Source organism: Sinocyclocheilus anshuiensis, unplaced genomic scaffold (assembly GCF_001515605.1).
Source record: "Sinocyclocheilus anshuiensis isolate Anshui unplaced genomic scaffold, SAMN03320099.WGS_v1.1 scaffold1625, whole genome shotgun sequence".
Lineage (NCBI taxonomy): Eukaryota > Metazoa > Chordata > Actinopteri > Cypriniformes > Cyprinidae > Sinocyclocheilus > Sinocyclocheilus anshuiensis.
In genome coordinates, this window is record NW_015539802.1 from 873,235 (window position 1) to 895,865 (window position 22,631).

Genomic DNA, 22,631 nt, shown 5'->3' on the forward strand with positions numbered 1-22,631 from the left:
CTACCGTGCTGATCCGGTTGGTAGATTTGGATTTGGCGCGTTCGACCGTGCCCGTCCCCCCAGGTACGGCTCCAGTCTGAGCCGGCAAGGGCCCTTGCGGCCCCACGGCCTGTGAAGGGGGGCCTTGGTGCTGGTGGGGGAGAGGGGAGAGAGGCATAAGAGGGGTAAGGGGGGAGGAAGGGGTCCAGTGTTGTTGCTGTTGCTCCCAGTCCCCATTCCAGTCGTTCCTCTCTCGGTGTTGCTGGAGGCTGGCCCAGCGCCAGTCACCGCAGGTGTGTGTTGCTGCCCCGGCCCACCCCCCACCCCCACTCCGGGGCTCAGGATGGGGCGTTGAGGCCGGAAGCCTTCTGTTCCATAGCATCCCGGGAGCACGGTGGCTACTGGGTAATGCTGGTGAGGCCGCGGACTGCTAATGATGGAACCCTAAGACAAAGAGAGTTTGGGGAAAGGAGGAAAGACAGCAGGACGACAGAGCCAAAAACGAGGGTTCGGGAAAAAAGTGAGGGTGTGCAAAGAGGAGCAGGAAGGAAATGTAGGCAATAAATGAGAAAGAGAAGAAAAACATTGTAAAAGGATACAGAGAGAATGGTTGTTTCAGTGGGTGGGGAGGAAAAACAGGGGTGAGTTGATTAGGGTAATGAAACGACATTCTGTCAGCATCATAAATCAGAACATAATAACACAAACACATGCACCCAACTATCTATTACGTGTCCCGAATGCCAATAATGCCAATTTTTATATAGATTTGTAAGTTCAAGTGAGATTTAATTTCTATTTTGTGTAATGTGCTAACAGGAAATTACTTATCTGTGTAGTTGCCATTAAAATCTAAATGAAACAGCATTGTAACCCGTTCTACTTCTGTAATCAAACAAGTAAAACTGAATATTCAAATAAGATTAAAAAAGAGGAGGTCACTTGCTTACTGGAAAGACTTTAGAAAACTGAAATGCAAAATGGTTTCATGTGGGGCCTCGAATACTACATCAATCATCTGTAAAATCATAAAGCAATTAAGAAATCAATAATCCAATTATGAACTGGATAAATTATTAAAGATTAAATAATTCACAATTTGATAATCAAAAACAATCTGTTAAAAATACATATAAATAAGCAAATAGAACTGCAATATTGAATGCACCAATTGTGTAAATAATGATTTTAAAATAAAAATGGAAAATATGCTTATTTTACTTCTAAATACTTTTTTTCAGTATCTATTACCCCATTATTGATTTTCGGCTGAACCTGGAAGTGGCACCCAATCTGCTGTCATTAACTGCTGGGTCCCACTATTATTGAGGCTATCTTTGGTCAATGCTGTTTCTTGTGTGTAAATCATCATTTTATGATTGCCCTATAGTGCACGGATGAAGCATGTAAAATAAAACCATGTCTGTGCATTAAAAAGGTCTATTTTGAATTCATACTGGCTTAGATTTATGAGGGACATCTAATATAAAGTAGGCCTCAATATAAAAATCAACAGAACTGATATAACACAGTCACTAGTCCATGCATAGCACTGCACATACCAAACAAAAATGCACAAACCACCTCCAAAACAATAAAATGCACAACAAAACCATAAGAGAATAATGACAGACATATTTTGACATATATCAATGTCATGCTTTAATTCTGGGTCAATGGGATGTCTTCCAGTTCTGATGTCCTGGAGTAAAATCTACAAGATATTCAACAACGTCCCGAATGACTTCAGATCTTTACATGCAGTCTCAATGACTGATGTTATTGATTCATCGCCTCAGTCATGTGTACATTAACATTCCACAGACCACACATGGTCACACAAGATGCACACACATGGCTCTGTGTCACTGGTGGTTAGGACACATGCAAGATGGCGCCGTGCTTTGTGTGGGGAATTCCAGGCAGACATGCGGGTGGTTCGGGTTTGGGGACTAAAACTAAAGATACAGACCTCTGCTTCACTCAGACTTACTTCCATTGTACTGTCAAGGGAACCAACGCTGTTTCTGCGGCCACGTTTCCCTGTTACCCAGTTAGCAGATGTCAGTCACAACTGCTTTGTGTGTGTATGTGTGTGGGTGAGTGTAATGGCAGTCAGTGTTAATAGAAATCTTACTTTCTTGTTGGTGTCCGCAAATGTTGAGATTGTTTTTAACCTCAAAATCTAACCCCAAAATTAAAATTTTGCCATTTTGCCAATTATACCATTTCTTTTTTTAAATTTTATATTTGCCCCCAATGTAGAATGGTATTAAATTATCATAATTAAATTGGTTGCCAATCACAGCAAAGTGTCTCACCTGATTCAGACAGGTCCCTCAGTGAGGAGCTGAGAGCAGTACGTTTGAGGCCCTCTCCTGGTGAATAGTTGTCATCCAGACTAGGCCTTCCCATAGTGCCATTCACCACTTCATTCTTGACCCCACCCACTCCTCCAGCCATAATGCTGTTGGTGAGCAGGCTGGGCCGCATTACTCCCTTCTGCTTCTCCAACTCAGCTGCAGGTGGACAAAAAAACAAACATCAGACCTAGTCCTAAACAGGCAAAACATTTCCAGCATCAAGCAATTTGTCTGTACACATCCTAAAAGCCATTTTACGATGTGCCATTTTTATCTTGTTCACTGTTTGTTTTCTATGAGTCATGGGGTTGACCAGATAGGGTCACTGTAAATCTATAATGTTAATGTTGTAGTAAACCACCAGTAGAGGGCGCCAAAATAAAGTGTAGTTGATTTATGAGAGCAGTAGTGGGTGCTGTACTCACACTCCACTCTGTATTTCTCCATGTCCTGGACCTCAGCAATGCTCTCCCTCAGATCACTGACAAAGCGTGTGCGGTCCTGTTGACTAGGGGCCATGAGCACAATCAAAACTTTACGCTCACCGCCCGGGATAGCTGATGTTAGTCTGACACCATGAGGATAGTCTAGGGGAGAGAGAGAAACACATTATGTTTTATTCAGGGTTCCTAAATAGCAATGTCACATTCCAAATTGTTATTAATATATTTGATATTAATGACTATTTTTTGGTACTATATTAATAGGTTTAAATGATGTTTTAGAGCGGCATAAAACTAATACATGTTATATTCACTATAGAAATTTTCATAACTTTTTCAAGTCTATAAATAAAAATATTAAAATTCCATATTTCTAGGTTTTCCATGACCATTGACACTGAAGTTTTTTAAGAAAATTGTAACAAACCTGGGTAGTCTGAATATACTTTTTAAAATGCACTACTGTTCAAAAGTCTTAATAGGATGCATTAAATTGATTAAAAGTGTCAATGTTCAAATTTTGTATTCATCAAAGAATCCTTAAAGAATTTAGCATGGTTTTTACGGAAATAAATTAAGAAGCACAACTGTTTTTAACTGTGGTAATAGTAAGAAATGTTTCTTGAGCAGCAAATCAGCATATTAGAATGATTTCTGAAGGATCATGTGACACTGAAGACTGGCGTAATGATGCTGAAAATTCAGCTTTGCATCACGGGAATAAATTACAGTTTTAAATATATTATCAGAGAAAACAGTGATTTTAAATTGTAATATATTTCACATTATTTCTGTTTTACTGCATTTTTCTGTATTTTTGAGCAAATAAATGCCGTCTTGGTGAGCATAAGAAACTTTTTTTAAACATTACTCCAAACAAAGAAAAACTAAAATTAACTTGAAATCTTACAGGAGTTCTGGAACATGTGAACCTGCATCTCCACCAGAGGGAAGGACTGTCTGAAACTGTACGTTACGGAGGTTTTCTTCTTCTGGAAGATCTTTGTAACCTTGCAGTGTAATAACAAAGAAAAATAACAACAAAGGACTTTAATGTGTATTAACTTTTTTAGATGTTGCTAAAAATACTTTGGACCAATTCATTTTGTATGCATGGATAATTGATATGTGTTATTGACATTACCACAATCAGATCGTTGAAGAGGAAGACCTCTCTCTGGTGAACTCCAGACCTTTGAGGACGGTTGGGGTCCGGGACTTCATAGAGCTGACAGCAGCACACTAGTCTGCGGTGGGGCAAAGACAGAACCTACACACAGAGCAGATGTTTGCATTTACTTTGGAACAAGCAGTTCATCAAGAAGGTCAAAAAGTATGATTTCACACTGACAGAACACTTCAAAGTAACAAATCAGGTCTCAAAGATTCACTATTCTCAAAGATTCTAATCCAAAAAGATTTATAAATTCAAAATTGCCTCAGTGGAACTCACTGGTTTCTTGCCCACTATTACTCTCTCCACCGCCTGGACCTGAGAAACATGGTCATCGTTGGTTCTCAGTTCCCATTTCTGAATGCGCTGGTAGATTCCAACCAGTAAGTCACGTGGGATGTCCTGACCATTATCCACCCCTGAGAAAGAGAGAGAAAAAAATGGCATGCACACAAGAAGAGATTTTTAGTGTATTGCAAAATCCCTGACAATTATGTGCAACATTTAAGAGCAGTTTGAGAGTGTGTTTGTGGTTGCCCACTTATGTAAGTGCCAGTGTGTGAAGGTTTGAGAGAGATTTGAACATCACCTCTCAAGTTTTTGATGAAGTCGTCCAGCTTCATCTTCCTCTCCACTTTGATATTGGGGCTATACATGTCTGTGTTGAGGAGGATGATGGCAAAAGCTAGGATGAAGATGGTGTCTGGGTTCTGGAACTGTCTTACCAGTGCTGGATTACAAACACAGTACCTCTGACTGCAAGACAGATGCAAAGAGAGAAATAGTGTTTGAGTGCAAATATTGAAGGATAGATAAAAAACATGTGTTTTATAAACACATTGTTCCAGATCTGAAATCTGACGGAATGAGCCATGTGTGATGGCATTGTAAAATAGTTGATATATGTGCAACTCTGACCACTCATCAATAGCAATTTTCTTTTAACAAGACCCTTTAAGTATTGCTAAAATCATTGTAACCCATAGCCTCTCATGTAATTTAACGAATGTGAAGTACTAAGGGCCAGATTAACTAAACAGGGCAAATTAGCGCAAGAGCACAATTCCAAAACAGTGCCGATGGGTGTTGAAATTTCTGCGGGTGATTTACTGACTGTGCAAATTAAAGAACCCAGATGCAACATCTCATTTCCATAATGACAAACGCAAACTACCCAGCGCAGCGCAAATTAGAGTAAGGATATGTTCGGATTTGGATCATTTGTTTTTCTGGCATTCCAAAAGAACAAATTAGTTTAGGGGGAAGTCGTGGCCTAATGGTTAGAGAGTCGGACTCGTAACCCAAAGGTTGCGGGTTTGAGTCTCGTACCGGCAGTGATTGTAGGTGGAGGGAGTGAATGTACAGCGCTCTCTTCCACCTTCAATACCACGACTGAGGTGCCCTTGAGGAAGGCACCGAACCCCCAACTGCTCCCCGGGCGCCGCAGCATAAATGGCTGCCCACTGCTCCGGGTGGGTGTTCACGGTGTGTGTGTGTTCACTGCTGTGTGTGTGCACTTTGGATGGGATAAATGCAGAGCACTAATTCCTAGTATGGGTCACCATACTTGGCCACATGTCACGTCACTTTCACTTTCACTTTCACTTTCAAATAAATAAATACGTGCAGAAAAAATCTTCTCCCTTCTACCACAAGCTCTGTTCTCTGCTGTGCCTCCTCCTAGCAACAACAAATGCAGCCATTTCAAGCGCAAAATAGCTCAAGACATGCTTTTTTGGGCATTAAATAATGGCGCAAATACCAGTAATTTGACGAGCGCCAACGTTAGCAAATCGTGTTGCATGATTCATTTTAATCCTCTCCTCCCATAAATTTTGCGTCTGAAAGGGAAACTTCTACAAATGCATATTCAATAAGGTCAGGCGCAAAAATAACTGTGTCCACGCCTTTTCAGCGCTAATTCTTCACTGCGTGTCTTTAGTAAATCCTGACAGTACTATTTTAATTCCAAAAGACGGTTTGTGCTGGCGCAAGCTGTTATTAAGTCTGTTAAGTGTTTTGAGTGTTTTACTTGTGTACTAATTGTGTATAAGCACATTCACATACCTGAAAGCCTCAATAAGTCTTTCCACTTTTTGGGCCTCTCCTTGGACTTTTATCTGAGCTTGAAACTTCCTCAGAGCATCATCGAGATCCATTCCGGAAAAGTCCATTTCATCCACAACACAACTGAGAAAAACAAAAGTGGAAGAAAACATTACATCTATACATGCTTATGCCAAAACATGCATCCAATTGTTTGTGGATCAAGAAAAAGCAAAATATGTCTGCCTTTATTTTCTGTGCATTTTTTTCTATTGTGATAGGACAGCTCAAACATGACAGGAAGCGAAGTGGAGAGAGAGGGGGCAGGATTGGGAAAGGTCCATAAGTCAGGATTCGTAGCACAACGGCGCTGTATGTCAGTGCGCTGCCCACAAGGCTATTGGCACCAACATTTTCTGTGCATTTCTTGATGTAGTATTGTACAGTATATTATATTACTTCATTGTGAATTGTGCTCCAAGGGTATTTGGGCTCTGTAACCCCAAATGGATCCGCCAATTATTGTTTAATCCCAACAATTAAAACGTGCATGGAACAAAAGAGCATTATTAGGGTCCTTGGCCTGAAAAAGGTTGAAGACACCTGCTCTGTTACACTGCAAGCTAAATTATGTACATTATATTGTATAATTTATATAAAATGCATGCCTACATATCTATTCAGTATGAGTTAACTGAGGATTCAAAAACTAGGTAGTTGCTGTTAACAATTTTATTTTTTCAAAGCAATTTTTTTTGGAAAGTTATTTATTTAAACTTTTGTCATTTTCTTAATTTTAGAGGATTTATTGTGTGGACTCACTCCAATACATCTTTGTTGAACTGTTTCTGTCTATTTCCAAGGAACTCTCCAATCATCTGCCGACTCAGGCCTTTTCTCTCCAGGATAAAGCGAGCAATGCCCACTGGTGTGTCTGACACAAACCCCTTCTCAATTAGGTACTGAATACCCTTTTCTGGTTTCCTGCAGTTCAAAAACATCAGCATAGTTTAATCATATTTCAAACAGATGCATTCAGTTTGCTTAATTTGATTTGTAATTTCATAGTAATGGTAAATGGTGGGAGTGTTGTATAAAAGAGGCAGTGTTTCATTTTCTCTTACTTGTTGAAGAGGTTGAGTCCAATGCGATATTGTCTTCTCTGCACTACGTCGTTGTTAAAGGCAGGAGAGTCCCAGCTGTGCCGACTTTCTCTCTGGTAGGTCTGTTTCCCTAATGGGGGCAAGGGCTCCCGCAGACTATCCCTTGAAGAGGAGCCTGAGCTGCAATTAATGGTCTCATTAGAGTTTGTGGTGGAGTTCAGTGAGTCATTATCACCATCCGAGCAGCACTGCTGCTCCGAGCCACCAGGAGGCAGTGGTGCTGAAGAGGAGGATGAGAGCGGTGTGTTTGAGGGCTGTTGAGGAGAGGAGGAGGACGAAGGGGTGTCGGGGTACTGGTGATGATGATGGTGGTGGTGATGGTGATGATGGTGAGCCATGTGGTGTGGGATGTGCGATGGTATCGATCGGCTAGCTGGACGTGTTTGACCTTGTGCAGCTGTCGAGGATGTTGAACGAGCATTAGGGTTGTGCTTTAGTGTCCCTTGAGGTGATCCTCCTGCTGAGTCCTGCTCGTAGACTAGTTGTCTGCTAAGGGAGCCTCGGTCTGAGCGGTCACTCATGTCCACTGAACTGTCACTAGGTGGTTCAATTGTAAGTAATGGTAAGTGCCCTCCCCTTAAACGGTAATCACGGCACTCTGTGCAAGGTGTGCTTCGGCGGCTATTGCTGCTTCCTCCTCCTTCTGTGTCACGGCTATCTTCTCTACCACTAACCCCGCTTCCAACACCCCCCCAGAACTCAGTGTCTGTGCTGCTAGGGGCCCGGTCTAGAGAAAGCGGTGAGGAAGGTAGACCGTCGTCCATGTAAAGCGTAACATCACTGTAGGAGGTGGCTGTGCTGTCTTCGTGCATGCTCAAGCCCCCTGTACCTCCTCGATCCCTGTCTCCAAGACCTCTTCGTAAGGATACGTGGCTGTTGCTACTCCATATGCACTCGCCGAAGTCATCCACAACACCACTTCCATCCCCTATACCTTCCTGGGAATCATCTCGGCGTGGTCGACACGTTAGGGCATCATCAATGGAGTCGGCCAAGGACTTCACCTTGAGTACAAAGAAACAGACACTGTCAGGCAAACTACAAAAATTGTATCTTTAGGGTTTTAGCAGTGTCTCTGAGAGAGTACCCTTAAAGGTACAACTTTGTACATTATATACCAATTTGATCTCACTGCAATTCATACATATTCATACATATTTTACGATTTCGTATGTTTTCTGTGAGGGGTAGGTTTAGGGGCGGGGTTAGGGGTGGTCTTTTCATACATATTCCTACGAATTTGCCACCTTGTAAAATGCGTATGATTTTTCACAAAACTTTCTCAAAAATTAATAGGAATTAGTATGAATGACCACCCCTAACCCCGCCCCTAAACATACACCTCACAGAAAACGTACAAAATTGTATGATTTAGCCACCTCATAAAATACAGTATGTACGAATTGCTGTGAGATCAGGCTGGTACATAATGTACAAAGTTGTACACTTAAAGGTACTCTCGCAGGGACACTGTTGTAACCCTAGAGAAGGTGTATATTAGTACCTTCGAGTAACCTTTTAGGGGTAAATAAAGTTGTCCCTTTAAGGGTACTGCCCCAGTGACAAGTTGTTGTACCTCTAAATGTACAGTTTTTGCAAGAGCATAGAAACCACAGGATATGCATTTTTACATAGCATTATCTGGCCATGATCTGACAGTTTTGGAATCTATCTGCTGATGAAAATCTTGCTTTAATACAAAAAAATTTAAATGTAAACTGTCTGCTCACATAAGGTGTATGGGCAAGTTATGGACACTACCCCACTGAAAAAACCAGGTCAGACAGGTACGCCGAACTTTGACCAGCAGTCTTTCTGGTGAAACTAGTTGACCGAAAACATCTCGCTGGTTAAGCTAGTTATGAAGCCTGTAAATTAGCATCCAATGTTGGAGACAGATCAGATACAGTAAAACTGAGTACTGACTTGTTTTGAGAAGGAGTCCTCTAGGTGGGTGTATTCCGGTCGTGATGGGGAGCTTGGCTCTGTGGTGCAGGTTGGAGAATGCGGAGGACCCATTCCTGGACTGTGACTGTAGTGAGTCGGGGTGGGAGGTTGAGGCTGTCGGTCATCAAACGAGTACTGCAGTCGCATGTTGGAAAGGATGATGCGCCGTGTCATGCGGCTCTCAGAAGCTGAGCTGCGCAGGCGCTCAAAGTTCTTGTTCATGCGATATTGACGGAATGCTGTCTGGATGGTACGTGCTGCTCGTCTACTCACGAAGTAACCCCCGTATTTCTTCTCCAGCATCTCCACCTGCACAGCAAAACCTTCATCAGTTATATTTGATCATGATGAATCATGATTCTTTTTTTGCATGCCTTACCTTCTTGTCTTGTAGGTCTGTAGAGAGTTCATAACTGTCTGATAGGGCTTTGCACCTCTTGTTCTCTTCTTCCTCTTGCTTACGTAGGGCCAGACTAGCTGGCTGGTTGCGTGTACGATGTGCCCAGGCAAGGCTGGCTGGGCTTGGAGGGAGCACAAAAGGCACCCGAGGGCCTGGGGGGCCACAGCTGTTGTCCCCGTAATGGTCAGAGCTGTGCACGTAAGGAGATTTACTGCTGGAAATGTCTGAAAAAGGACGTGAAGCTGAACTCTGGGTTTCCTCCTCACTGAAAGGGGTGGGTGAGAGAGAGAGAGAGAGGGGAAAATTCTGAGAAATGAGTCTAAAACGCCCCCATAATGAGAGGATAAGATAAAAATCTCAAGCAACTCAGGAATTCATGACATTATTTATTTCCCACTGACTTAGCATTTTGACTTTCAGGAAAGCTTTAAACAGGGCAAATGTCCTAAACAAGCCTCAGGCTTTCCCAGAATTATCACACCAAGACAATTAGAGCAATTCTAGTTATAATTAAGATTTGTAACTGGAGAGAGTTACGCAAGTCTATGCCTTAATAAGAGCTTGGTTTCCTTTATCAAAGATCATAGTTTATATTTAAACAATCTATTAAAACTCAAAAATTCATCGGTATGTACTATCAGAAACTTGAAATGCAGTAGTGAATTTCCTGACAAATCAACTTCTGTTTTTGACTTCTGTACCTGTCATGTGAGAAGTTTTGGCATGTTTCACATCTGTGGCATCATATCCAACCTGTTTTCACCTCAACTCTACACTATTGACACCTCCTCATATTCTGTTCCTCACACAACAGCTCTCATCCTTAATGACTTGTAGTCTTCCGCTGCCATAAGTGACTCACTTATCCTCAGAGCAAGAGTTTGATTGATACACATACCGCCAAACATACGCAGCACACATAATGACATCAATTATGCAATCTCACTCAAGGGCCTTTATACCAAAATATAACTTGAAATAGATTCCTATGTTTCTTGAAGAAAATGCAAGTGGTGTTTTCCAGTCTAAAACTCACCATCATGACACTAAGGTGCTTTATGTAGTTACCAGAGCATCGCTTTGTGGTGGCATAACAATGGTTGTTAGCACATTGCTATGTTGTTGCTAGTATTCTGTTTGATTGCTAGGGTATTGCTAGGATGTTCTAGGTTGTTGCTATGCCTGCTTATGACATTCACTTGATATGGCTTACATCCTGTCAATTCAATGTAATTTAATGTTTTTTCCCCCCCAGTTGCTTGGAGAAGTAATAACATACTTCTCAGCAATCCACACAAATTGAGGTACCATTTATGCACAAACAAGTTACACACTGACGTTTAATACTTTGTGTTAGAGTCTGCAAACACCACTGCATAAGAAATTACAGAATAAGAACAAACAGACTATTGACACAGGAGCTCAGTTTACAGGGTCAGTCACCCCAGTGCAGAGGCGTTGACCCTTAGGTTTGCCATGGGAAACACAACAACATGTGATCTGAACTCATATTCCTGACACAGCTTTCTGACAGGACAGTGTGTGGGTACTTCTGAATCACTGCAGGCAACTTCCTGTTCTGTATGACTAAGTCAGAGGAGGTTATTGAAGGCAAGATATTATCATATAATGCTAATATACTGCAATTCAGACGTCTTACGAAACTATTATCATTTTGGTTAAATGATTTCTCACTCTCTCAAGCCCACACAAAGACACTTACATGGATGCAAATAACCCTTGTTTTGCTGTTTATCACATGTAACAACAGGTAACCATTACACACCTGTCCAGAAAGGGCCAGTTTGTACAAAAGCAAAATACCCTCCTGTTGTCCTCTATTGTATGTAGGAAAACAGAAACCTAACAGGCTTATAACACAACAGCAGATGTTAGGGTTAAATAAAAAAGGAAACTTTAACTGTACACTTACCACATTTACTAGAAAGACCCAAATAGTTGCATAAACCCATGCACATGAACATCCACCCTGAGAGCGAAAGGGAGGTTTTGCTTCCTACAAGTCCAAATTTGCCAAGGAGTCGCTGAAACCTCCTGGAATTCACCAAATGCTGAACTTTGTGGCTTTACAGTCGTTCTGCAGTTATGACCGACTGTCAGGAGGTCACCACCACATAGTCACATGGCAGTGCTTAAACCCTCCCTCCTCCTATTCTCTCTCCCTCCCTTTATTTACATTACACAAAGTGTGCTGGTGTAGTTCACTGAAGTCAGTAGCTCGGAAAGAGTGAGCGGATATGTCACTGAGGCTGGAGTTTCTGGCCAATCAGCTTTAGGATCTCCTGCAATGCTTGTATTTATCATCTTTTTCTAGTTTTTCACAGAGGTGTTTGTGGTAATTGTCTATGACGGTCATAAAAAGCAGTGTCCCTCTCTCCATTTCGCTGGTCTGTTTTATTTTCCACCCCTAATATGGGTGGTTTCCTGTATTTGTATGAAGTGAACAAAAGATTGAAGGGGGAAAGGAAGATACAGCAATTGCCTTTTGAGCTGTACTGTGGCAGCTGTACCCATAGGAAAGCAAAATCATAAATGAGATCTCTTTAATGTCTTAATTGTTTCTCCTAAATGCATTGAGATTAAATAAGAACCAGCTTTTAAGATTTTTCTTTCTCTTGAGAAAAACACCCCAGTAATCTCACGTTTAAGAAGAAATCTCAGAAATGTCTCAGATTGTGTTCATATTTGGCAAAATGAATAAGGCTGCAAAGAAATGTAAATACAAACTCAAACTTTTCTCATATTCATAATCATCTAAACCGAGCAATACAAAATAATTTTATAGCACTCGACTGTACAACAAGAATCGTCACATTTGCGTCTTCATATTTTTAGGAGAACCATCTGAGACAAAACAGATGCTTAAAGGGATAGTTCACCCAAAATGTTGGCATCATTTACTTGCCCTCATGTCATTCCAAACCTGTATGAGCTTCTTTCTTATGCTTAACATAAAAGAAGATTGACTTCCATAGTAGGAAGTCAATGGGGACCATCAACGGTTTGGTTCTTCAAAATATCTTATTTTGTGTTCAACATAAGGAAAGAAACTTATATAGGTTTGGAACAACATGAGGGTGAATAAATGATGACAACTGGGTGAACTATCCTTTTAAATGAGCTGGGTTCTTAGTTTCATTTAAATCTCTTGAAATATCATAGAGCAATATGATTTTCCTCTGGGTACTTAAAAGTAAGTTAACTTATATCAAGGACCAAATAGTTGCAAATGTATTCCAATATTTCTAATAATCAGATCAGATCATTGGCCTGATGCAATGTGTTTGTTTATTAAAGGAATAGTTCAAATATGAAAATTCTCTCATTATTTACTCATGTTGTTCCAGACCTGCATGACTCCCAACAATGGTATTTAGGCTATTTTAATAGTAAAATCATAAGGGCAATCGTTGTTTTTCTGTGCGCCATCCAGCACTTCCCTCCAGTTCAGTAGGTGATGGAAATACACCTTTTTACATTGCTACATAAAAATAACAGAAAAAACAGGTGAACAATTCTGCCACCTACTGGACTGGAGAGCAATGGTGGCCACTACAATTTTACTATTAAACTTGAGCCACATGCACTTTTTAGCTGATAGTCCTGCATGCTTTATTAGGCATTCAAGCACAATATACAGTCATGTATTGAATTCCTTAACCAAATATTCATTAAATTATATCCTTTTGTGTTCCATGGAAGAAAGAAGGTCATATATGTTTTGGAACGACATGAGAAGAAATAAATGACAGCTACCTGAAAACAAATTCTAGTTTCACTATCAAGACTAAGTGTATTTATTCAAGCATTTGCAATGATGTAATTGTTTTCTTTGTATAATAGTTCTTTGTAATATTGATTGCTAGATGACATCACAATTCCACGGTCTGAAAAGTGCCGTTGATATACTTCACAGCTATGTGTAGCTACAACTGTTCAAACATACACACTATTAGTTTATAGGCTACTTTACATAAGTAAATGGACTAGTTTCAAAGTTGCTTTAACTGGGTTTCGACTGGTTTTGCAGTTCTAGATGTCAACCTGCAATTTCATAAATCCCATAAACCTCCTCTGAGTGAAAGCTGCCAGTTATATCACAGAGGTTTGAGCAACCAAATAGCAATGCACTAAAACTAGCTTTACTTCTGTTTTACTTTAATACTGGTTTGGAAATTGGCTTAATTTAGCCCAATCTGGCATCTGCTGCCTACATGCAATGACAAACCTGTAGTGCTGTTTTATTCTGGGAATGCTGCTATAACATCTGCTCATAAAATTGTCGTCTTGCATCTCACATCTTCCTTTTCCCCATTCCTCCCACTCCTCCCACCCACTCTCTCTCACACACATGTAGGAGTGAGGAAGGTAGAGTTGCTTAGTGACAGTTGCCGTGAGACCACCGTGGGAGGTGAGGAAGTCATTAGAAAGAGTGTTGCTATAGATACGGAGCACTAATACAGTAACCGTGGGTGTTGGTGGATAAGTTGCAGGTTGTAAGATTGTAAGACTTTGAATGTTACAATAGATAATATATACAACTTCTTAAATATAAAGGTTCTTTATTGGTATCTATGGTTCCATGAAGAACCTTTAACATTCATGGAACCATAAAAGGTTCTTTATAGTGGAAAAATGTTCTTGAAAAATTGTTATTTTAAGAACTGTTCACTGAAAGGCACTGGAGAACCAAAAATGGCTCTTCTATTGCATCACTGCGAAAATCCCCTTTTGGAAACTTTATTTTTAAGAGTGCATTCAAATATACCTAGCTGTGTGCATGACGTAAACATGGAATATCGCATTCATCAATATTTAAATATAGCTACAGCATGCGTACATTTGAGAAAAAATTTAAACATTTAACCTTAATTGTCATTTTTAGGAGAAAGAGAAAAACTTGCATTAGAATTGTCAAAAAGGGATAAACTGTCTAAACTGGTTTATGTTCATCATGGTTCATGAAGTCATGTTCCATGATCTCTTTTTAAGTGTACTGAGTTTAAAATCATTATTTATAACCAAGATGTTATATATTTGCACAGCAACAATTAAAAAAATTAAATAAAATCTGGTGGTGTGGCTATGAGTGTTGCCAGATCTCACTAGAAAAACATGCCTTTTGGCCATATAAATCCAAAAATAAAATCCTCAAAAAATAATTCAAATATTATATATATATATGACTGTCCATTTAAACCAATGAATATATTTTTGGTTTTGGTGTAGAAGAGGGACCGGGAAAGGCTACAAGAAGACTAATGGCATTATGTCTTGAACAGTAGGTGGGCCAAGCACTAGCACTGACCCAAATATGTGACTGTATTGTATAAATAATTCCAAAAAACACATCCCACTACAGCCACATTTAGAAACAACTTCAAGAAAGAAAAATCCCAAAGTAGCTTATAATGAGAGGACATGGCAACACTGATAGTTAGGCAAGTTTGTTGTTTTTATACCTATCAAAGTTACTAAATCACCCAGATCCACAGTATAAAGTGGAATAGATTATTCATTTTTACAACCAGTGAACTTCCTTTTTATGTTTAGCTGTTTTCTTTCAACTCAAAAAGTGTAGTATTCTTCATTTTCTTTATTCGGTTCATATTTGCAGTTTCCAGTGAAGAACACACGTACTGACAGAGCAGCCAACTGAACACATGATGGTTCAGTGATTTTTCTTTATTATTCTCTTTTATAATACTGCAAACGTCAACTTACTGACCCACAAGTGTTTAACAGTGTGCTGGTCTGTAGCTGAATAATCAATATCAGTGTTTTATTAAGAATGGCTAAAGGAATTATTAGTCGATATAGTATATTAATGCATGTGCTTTGTTGCTATTTTTCTCCAGTATTATAAGAGGTGTATCTTTATTCTTGCTTTCAGTTTAGGAGGAAGCAGTTCAGTGTTTGTTAAACAGACAGGAATGTTGTAGTAACTTGCTGAGCAGGTTGCATCAGAAACAATATTAAAGGGGTCATATGATGCGATTTCAAGTTTTCCTTTCTCTTTGGAGTGTTACAAGCTGATTGTGCATAGATAAGATCCCTGAAGTTGCAAAGACTAAAGTCTCAAAATCAAAGAGATATTCTTTATCAAAGTTAAGACTCTGCCACGCCCCCCTAAAACGGCTCGTTCTAACACGCCCCCACATATCTACCCTTTAAAAAAGCATCATATGACCTCTTTAAACTTTTCTAAAATGCTCAGCATAGTTTGCTCTGCAAATACACTCAGAGACAGCAGAGCTAGTTTATATTCAGCGGCCCCAAAAGGTACTTGAACACTTAAGCCAAATTTTTTAAAAAATGCCCATACTAAGTGGCATTTATGTAAAGAAGGACAGCATAAATAGACTTTTCAAACCAAACATTTAAAGGGACAGTTCACCAAAAATATGAAAACTCTGTCATCATTTATTCACCATCAAGTTGTTTTAAACCTGTATTTAGTATCTTTCTTCTGTTGAGCACAAAAGATGATATTTTGAATAATGTTGGTATCCAAACAGTTGACAGCAGCCATTGACTTCCATGGTACAGTATGTAAAAAAAATACTAAGGAAGTCAATGGCTACCAGCAAATGTTTGATTATACATATTCTTTAAAATATCTTCTTCTATGCTCAACAGATGAAAGGAACAACTTTGAGATGAAAGGACAAAATGTTCATTTTTGGGTGAACCATCACTTTAACAAAAAGGTCTGAATCTATAAAACAGATATATTGTTCAAAATGAAGATAAATATCTGGGCATTTTTAGATTGTGAAATTATAAGAGAAAAGGTCTAATATAATTGATTTGTGAATGCCATTTGGCTTGACATTTTAAGCAAATACATTTGAGGCCATTTTTGTGTTGTGTAACAAAATACCATTAAAACAAAGGAAAAACAAATAGCTATATATAACATTGTGTAGAAGCTTCCAGAACGTGCAATTACCGTAATGATTTCAATATTCAAATGTGCTTTCTAAATACACTTTGTGACACCATTCAAATGTGACCTTTGAGATATTATCTGTCATATTAGTTCAGCGGCAGGTCAGCTCACCAGAAACGTGAAAGGCATCCCTTCTGATAATGAGCTGTAATTGCTGTGTAATTGGGTGAGACTGTGGGCTGTGATCTGCATTCATTGTCTTCAAACACCTTGACGTAATTAGTCACTGATTATATTCTAATGGGTGGGAAGACACCTTTTTACAGTGCTTTTACAGTCAGCACTCTGAGCAAGAGTAAATAACATGCTAAAACATCAGAAATATTTCAATAATGTGCTATGTTGACAGCTATGATTGAAAGGTGGACACGCCACACATTTGCATTGCATATAAAATTTGGAAGCATGTTTTTAAGCAACATTTGTGGGGTTTTGTTTTTGTTTTTGTACCAGGTGAAAACTGTGATTTGTCTTGACACCCAAGATGCTCCATATACTAGATATCTGATAATATTGGAAACAGTTTTTACAGCAAATGGAGGTTATCTTTAGCTGACACAGATGGTTAACTAAATCTAATGTGACTCGCCTTAACAAAAGCATTTGTAATAAAGATTAACTTCAAAGTTAGTTTCAAATTCTTCATTGAAAGTAGCAGTGCAGAATCAAAGCCAAGGAACTCTCATTAGATGCTTAAATCTAGGGTTTAAAAAATAAATGAACAAGGGTCCATTTCAGTCCATTAAGCAGGATGACATGACCTGAAGACAACACTGCAGTGGCTTCAGGACGAGTGTCTGAATGTTCTCAAGAGGCCCAATCAAACTCAGAAAAGTACCAAAAAGACCTTCCAAACAGTCTGACAGGGAATAATGGGAGAAACTGACCAAATACAAAGCTGGTTGACACTTCCTCATGTCAACCAAAGAAGGTTCTATCTAGAAAGTATTGAATAAAAGGTTGCACATTTCTTTTTCTTCTCTTTAAAAAACATGCTTAAAATGTTGCAGTCTTTTCAATCGATGGTTGGTGATATGATAAAATAAGCACAGCAAAAATTCTCTAACAAAGTGTGGGAAAACTGACAGCGTCTGAATAATTTCTGATAGCTCTGTAGCTTCACAGAGTCAAAAGGCGTGTGATGAAAGAATTATTACAGAAAATCAGCGAGCTATTGAGGCAAACAGCAGGAAACAGCTGTCAAGACCAGCTTAAAAAGAGGATCAAATTGAGTCCTTTTAAAGTCACAGATTTCATATTCTAGAGCCAGTGTGTAATCAGTGCTATACAGACATACTAATCCATGTTGTCCACGAGGATGAAAAGCTGTTTAAAACACCACACACACACAAACATAGCAGAGTGGGTAAACACAGTGAAGTGTTTCAGCTGCCGTTCCAATACTTTCATTACTGACTGACTGACTGCCAGAGTTACAGAGGGTCTGTGATTATTTTCTTTTTCCTTTGTTAAATGACCCACAGGCCGGCTCCAGATGGAGCATTTCAAGGTTAAAAGTTATTTGTAACATATATTACATTAATGTAGTGAACTAATTATCCTTATAGTTCCTTGTCCAAAAAAGCAACAAAAAATGAATGAACTATTAATTAAGGACATACACACGCATAATACCATGTTATATAATAACCTGTCAAGAAATAAGATGTGAATTAAAGAGAATAGAATATAGTAGGTAAACAGAATATTATAGAGATTCTTATGCAAAATATACGAAAAAATACAAACTCAAAGAAACTGAATAAAAAACCTGCTCTCATCATGGGAGAAATGTGCAGAATGGAATTAAAGCGCTAACAATACTGAGCTTGTAATACAGTCTTATGATTCAGATGGCTGAATGTGTAATCAAATTAGCAAATTAGCTCAAATTAAATGCAAGGTGTGTGTAGAACTTTATACAGATTTTTTCATGCACAGATTCTATTTCTGATTCTGTGTCATTTTATTAACTCGTGTATTCTAGGACAAAAAAAGGTTGTTTAACAGTTATTTTGAAAATTATTTAAACTTTAATGATTTAATTTAATTTCATTTCATTTGGACCCTACTGACTTTCACTACACGGAAAAAAACCTGTTACAATATTCTTTAAAATATATTTTTTGTGTGTTTCACAGAATAAATAAAGTCAAACAGGTTTGGAATGACATGAGGTTGAGTAAATGATGATAATTTTTTTTTTATTTTGGGGTGAACTTTCTGTTTAAGAAAGGCATTTCTTTAGATAAAATCAAATCACTTTCATCAGATATGGTCATATTTCCTTTTGACAAGATAAAATAAAATGAAACTACTAAAAATGAAACGCACCAGCCAAGCGCATCTGAACACATCCACCATAAGCTTCCCCTACGAGCTGAGCCTGCAAAGCTATCCCACAATCCATTTGACCAGAGCTACACCTGAGGGTCTGTGTATTAATAAAGCGCTTACCTCCTCTCTTTTCCAGCATTCACTCTATCCTGTCAGACAGGTCCCATACTGGTGATTATTCCTCATCCATCCTCAAAGCTCATATACTCTATTTTCCTCCCTCTCCTTGTATTCCCCCCCTGCACACACACAGCTCAGCGTCTCAAAGGAGCTCCTGACATCTCTTCATGACACACAGACAAACACAAAAAAATACTTTCACTTGTCTCTCTCTCCTCTACCTGAAACGTGTTCACCTGTTCTTTAGCTGCTGCCTATAATGAGCATAGTCAGTAAACACATTCAAATCACCTGCATAATATGGCACGAAATAATGGTCCTAAAAATAAAAAGACCAAAGTGCAAATATGACCACAGCATTTCCTACTCTTTGACACAATAACAGCATTCACACATACAAACAAAAACAGAGAAACTCTGACACTTGTGTTCTACACTTAAACTGTATATATTTGCCTAGAGCAGATACTTGAACTTCAGACAAAAGCTTGTTCTGCCTGTACTAATATGTCTAATACTTCTTTATAACTTTTATATTGATATCAATAATCCACAAACTCTGTTGTGTGATGGACATTGAGGACAATATTGTATATGACAAACATAAAAACACTTACCGTGTTGCTGGTAGAGACAGTCAGTCATTCACACTGATCCTATGTGACACAACCGCACCCTCATACAAACACACACACTGCAGAGTTGAATGATTACATTTCTGACAGTCTTTTGACAGCTCGAGCGCAGGGAAAACAATGTGTATAAATATAGCTTCCTGGCACACATATGGTGATTAATGCTGCAATATTAACACCGACGGGAGTGAGGAGAGAGAGGGGGGCGAGGAATGGTTTCATTTCATACATGCATTCCTGAACAGCATGTGTGCAATCAAAAAGGGGCGGGGCAAAGTTCATGAGCTTCAGGAACAAAGCTGGTGAAAGATTCACATAAACACAGAGTTTTCAGTCATCATGTTTATTCATGTCTACAGCATGTGCGAGCTTCATTTCAATAATAGCACCTTGTTTTCATTCTGTAAATACAAGTGGCCTACAAGTTTGACAGTGTGCTGCCGTTCCTTTAAATATCATATATGCATATAATTAAATACTGTATATGTATGTCATTAAAATGTCAACTGGATATACTATTGTACATCTGTGTCATTCTCAGGAAGCGCTGCCATTCAGTCACATTAGCAAAATTTAAGGTAAGGTCCATTGTCTGTTTTCAATAGTGTATCGAATTAAGTCACTTTCAAAACAAGCAGCTTTCTAAGTAACTTCCCAGGTAACAAAGTTTGGTTATAAAAATGGGAACATTAATTGTTTTGAAATGTTTCTAAAATGCTGACATGTCCAGTTTTCTTGTTGTGATTATAACGTTATTTTAAGATTACAAAAACGTTTCTTACAACATTCTACAGATTTTATTTTGACCCCAAATGTAGCGTTATTTGAATATTTATTTTTAATATTCTAAGAACGTTTTCTGTCAACATTATGAGAACAGAGTACATAAATCATATACTAATAAAGTTCTAAAAATGTCCCATAAACATTACTTTAAGAACGTTTTGTCCTAACATATATATATATTTAAAAAAAAAGTTTTAGTGAAAGTTGTGAAAACGTTCCCTGTTAGCTGGGCTTAACAACACTTGTTAAATCTACATATGAAAATATTTTGTCTCTGACGAAATTCCCAATCGCGTGGATTCCTGTGACAAATGACTGGATTTCGCCTGAAAAAATTTGCCAAACAATGGTAAATGTATTGACAGCACGTTTATATTACAACTGATATGTTTCATGTGTAATGCAAACAAAAAAAGTTTTCATCTGAATATCAGCTCATTCAATTTGAAATTTTGAAATTAAAATGTCATGTCATTTTTTGTTCAATGTTGTGACATTTTCCTCATTTTCTGACCACCACTTCCTGCATCAGATTTCCAGAAAATTCACTATATTTTTTTGCATTTTCAGGCAAAAATGTCAGCGTGTCCTGATAATGATTGACTTTATTCATAGTGGCACATTCAGCTTTAATATATGCCTTCTACAAGAGAAAACAACAAGAGTAAACATTAATTATGAACAATAGGTTAACACAGTACACACAAAATCAGCAAGCACAGTGACATTTGGGATACCACTCATTTACAAAAAAAAGGTTCTCAATGACAGGGATTAACTGATATTAAAATGTCGGTATAAAAAGGAAAGAATAATCAGCAACTATACTGATATTTTATTTTATATGCATTCTATAATACCAAGCAAATTTAAAGACATCTCACAAGGCTGCAGAGTCACTGTATCTCTGTGCAGTGTTCACTGAAACATAAAGCAGCTTTATTTTAGAGTAAAATTATTGACTGTACCTGATATTTCTGCACAGAGACATATAAATACAGTCAATGTCACTGTCTTCAAACTGAATGCAGTGTTCATTTATCGATTGATTTGATTAAGACGTTTTCCAATTACTTAAACATATGTAACAGCAGTTTATCGAGACAGCAAGCTATTCAACATGCAATTGCAAAAACTGTACCAAAAGAATCATAAAGTCCTGTTATCGCAGAGTTCAAGCAACTAATGCCAATCAAGCTGTTCCACTCATGCTTATTGGCTGCAGGTTAGCGAGAGGAGGGGCTACTGCACCCGGAGGCGGTGCAACAGAACTGATGGACAGAATCACTCTCGCCCTCCTCCTTCTCCTCTTCCTCACTAACGATGAGGGACAAGAGGGTCAGAGAGTTGAAAGAGAGAGATACAGCGACAGAAAGACAGAAAAAGAGGGATGAAAACACATAAAGAACATGAAAAAAACAGACACAAAATTGAGTTTAATTTTATCTACCTGTAATGAACTAAAGGAAAGTACTACACCATTGATCTGTTAGATTCACAGTGCTCAGACAGACTGCTTTGCTGAAATGTGTCCACTAGATGGCAGACTCAACACATTCCACTAGTTGCTAAATCACAGCTTTATGCATCATCTGTATTGGAGCACCACAAAACTTTTAGCTTAATTGGAAAATCTATAAATAGTTTGTCTGTATATGTATAAACATCCAATTGCTTGCTACTGTTTAGCTAAAGTGTATAAGCATTAGTCAGTGTAAGCGCCATTTTTGATTTAATGTGAATGAAAATTAGGTTATGACGGTCATTCACTATGTTGTACTGTCTTTATCTACTTGGTCACATCTGTTTCACAACCCATGTTGCTGTTGCTTTTTTGGTCCAGTGAAAATACTTAATAAAACACATTTTTAATGTTTTATTTTCATTAAAGCTGAAGTCTGCAATTTATGCAACATTACCAAACAGGTTTCCCGAATACTCTCATTGTTATTGGTCAGCAGACAAATAGCCCCACCCCCAACTCACACCATTGGTTGAGCTGTTGCTGAGCTGATTCTGAGGAATTCTCAATTAAGCTCAAGTTTTTATGCACTTTTTTTTTTTTTTTTTTTAAGAAGCTAACCCACAAATGGCTTATTTGTCTGCATTTTAGGAGAAGGGACATTTTTTTTTAACATTGAAAAATACCAATGGGTATTTACCAAATAAAATAAAATTTATTTTAAATAAATAATAAAATTATATATATACAGTGGGTACGGAAAGTATTCAGACCCCCTTCAATTTTTCACTCTTTGTTATATT

The 22,631-nt window shown here is 38.5% G+C and overlaps 1 protein-coding gene across 1 annotated transcript in view; it reads right to left on the minus strand.

Annotated features, from left to right (window-relative positions):
- Nucleotides 1–22,631, minus strand: part of LOC107683900 (IQ motif and SEC7 domain-containing protein 1-like) — a 73,177-nt gene continuing 50,546 nt past the window's right edge. The window contains exons 2-14 of the mRNA XM_016479963.1: nucleotides 9,495–9,780; nucleotides 9,095–9,424; nucleotides 7,130–8,172; nucleotides 6,828–6,989; nucleotides 6,027–6,149; nucleotides 4,549–4,715; nucleotides 4,239–4,378; nucleotides 3,930–4,055; nucleotides 3,696–3,795; nucleotides 2,768–2,929; nucleotides 2,301–2,498; nucleotides 1,973–2,022; nucleotides 1–423 (exon numbers count right to left, since the gene is read on the minus strand). Of these exons, the coding sequence (XP_016335449.1) occupies nucleotides 1–423; nucleotides 1,973–2,022; nucleotides 2,301–2,498; nucleotides 2,768–2,929; nucleotides 3,696–3,795; nucleotides 3,930–4,055; nucleotides 4,239–4,378; nucleotides 4,549–4,715; nucleotides 6,027–6,149; nucleotides 6,828–6,989; nucleotides 7,130–8,172; nucleotides 9,095–9,424; nucleotides 9,495–9,780 (3,310 nt within the window). The remainder of the gene's footprint in view (nucleotides 424–1,972; nucleotides 2,023–2,300; nucleotides 2,499–2,767; nucleotides 2,930–3,695; nucleotides 3,796–3,929; nucleotides 4,056–4,238; nucleotides 4,379–4,548; nucleotides 4,716–6,026; nucleotides 6,150–6,827; nucleotides 6,990–7,129; nucleotides 8,173–9,094; nucleotides 9,425–9,494; nucleotides 9,781–22,631) is intronic.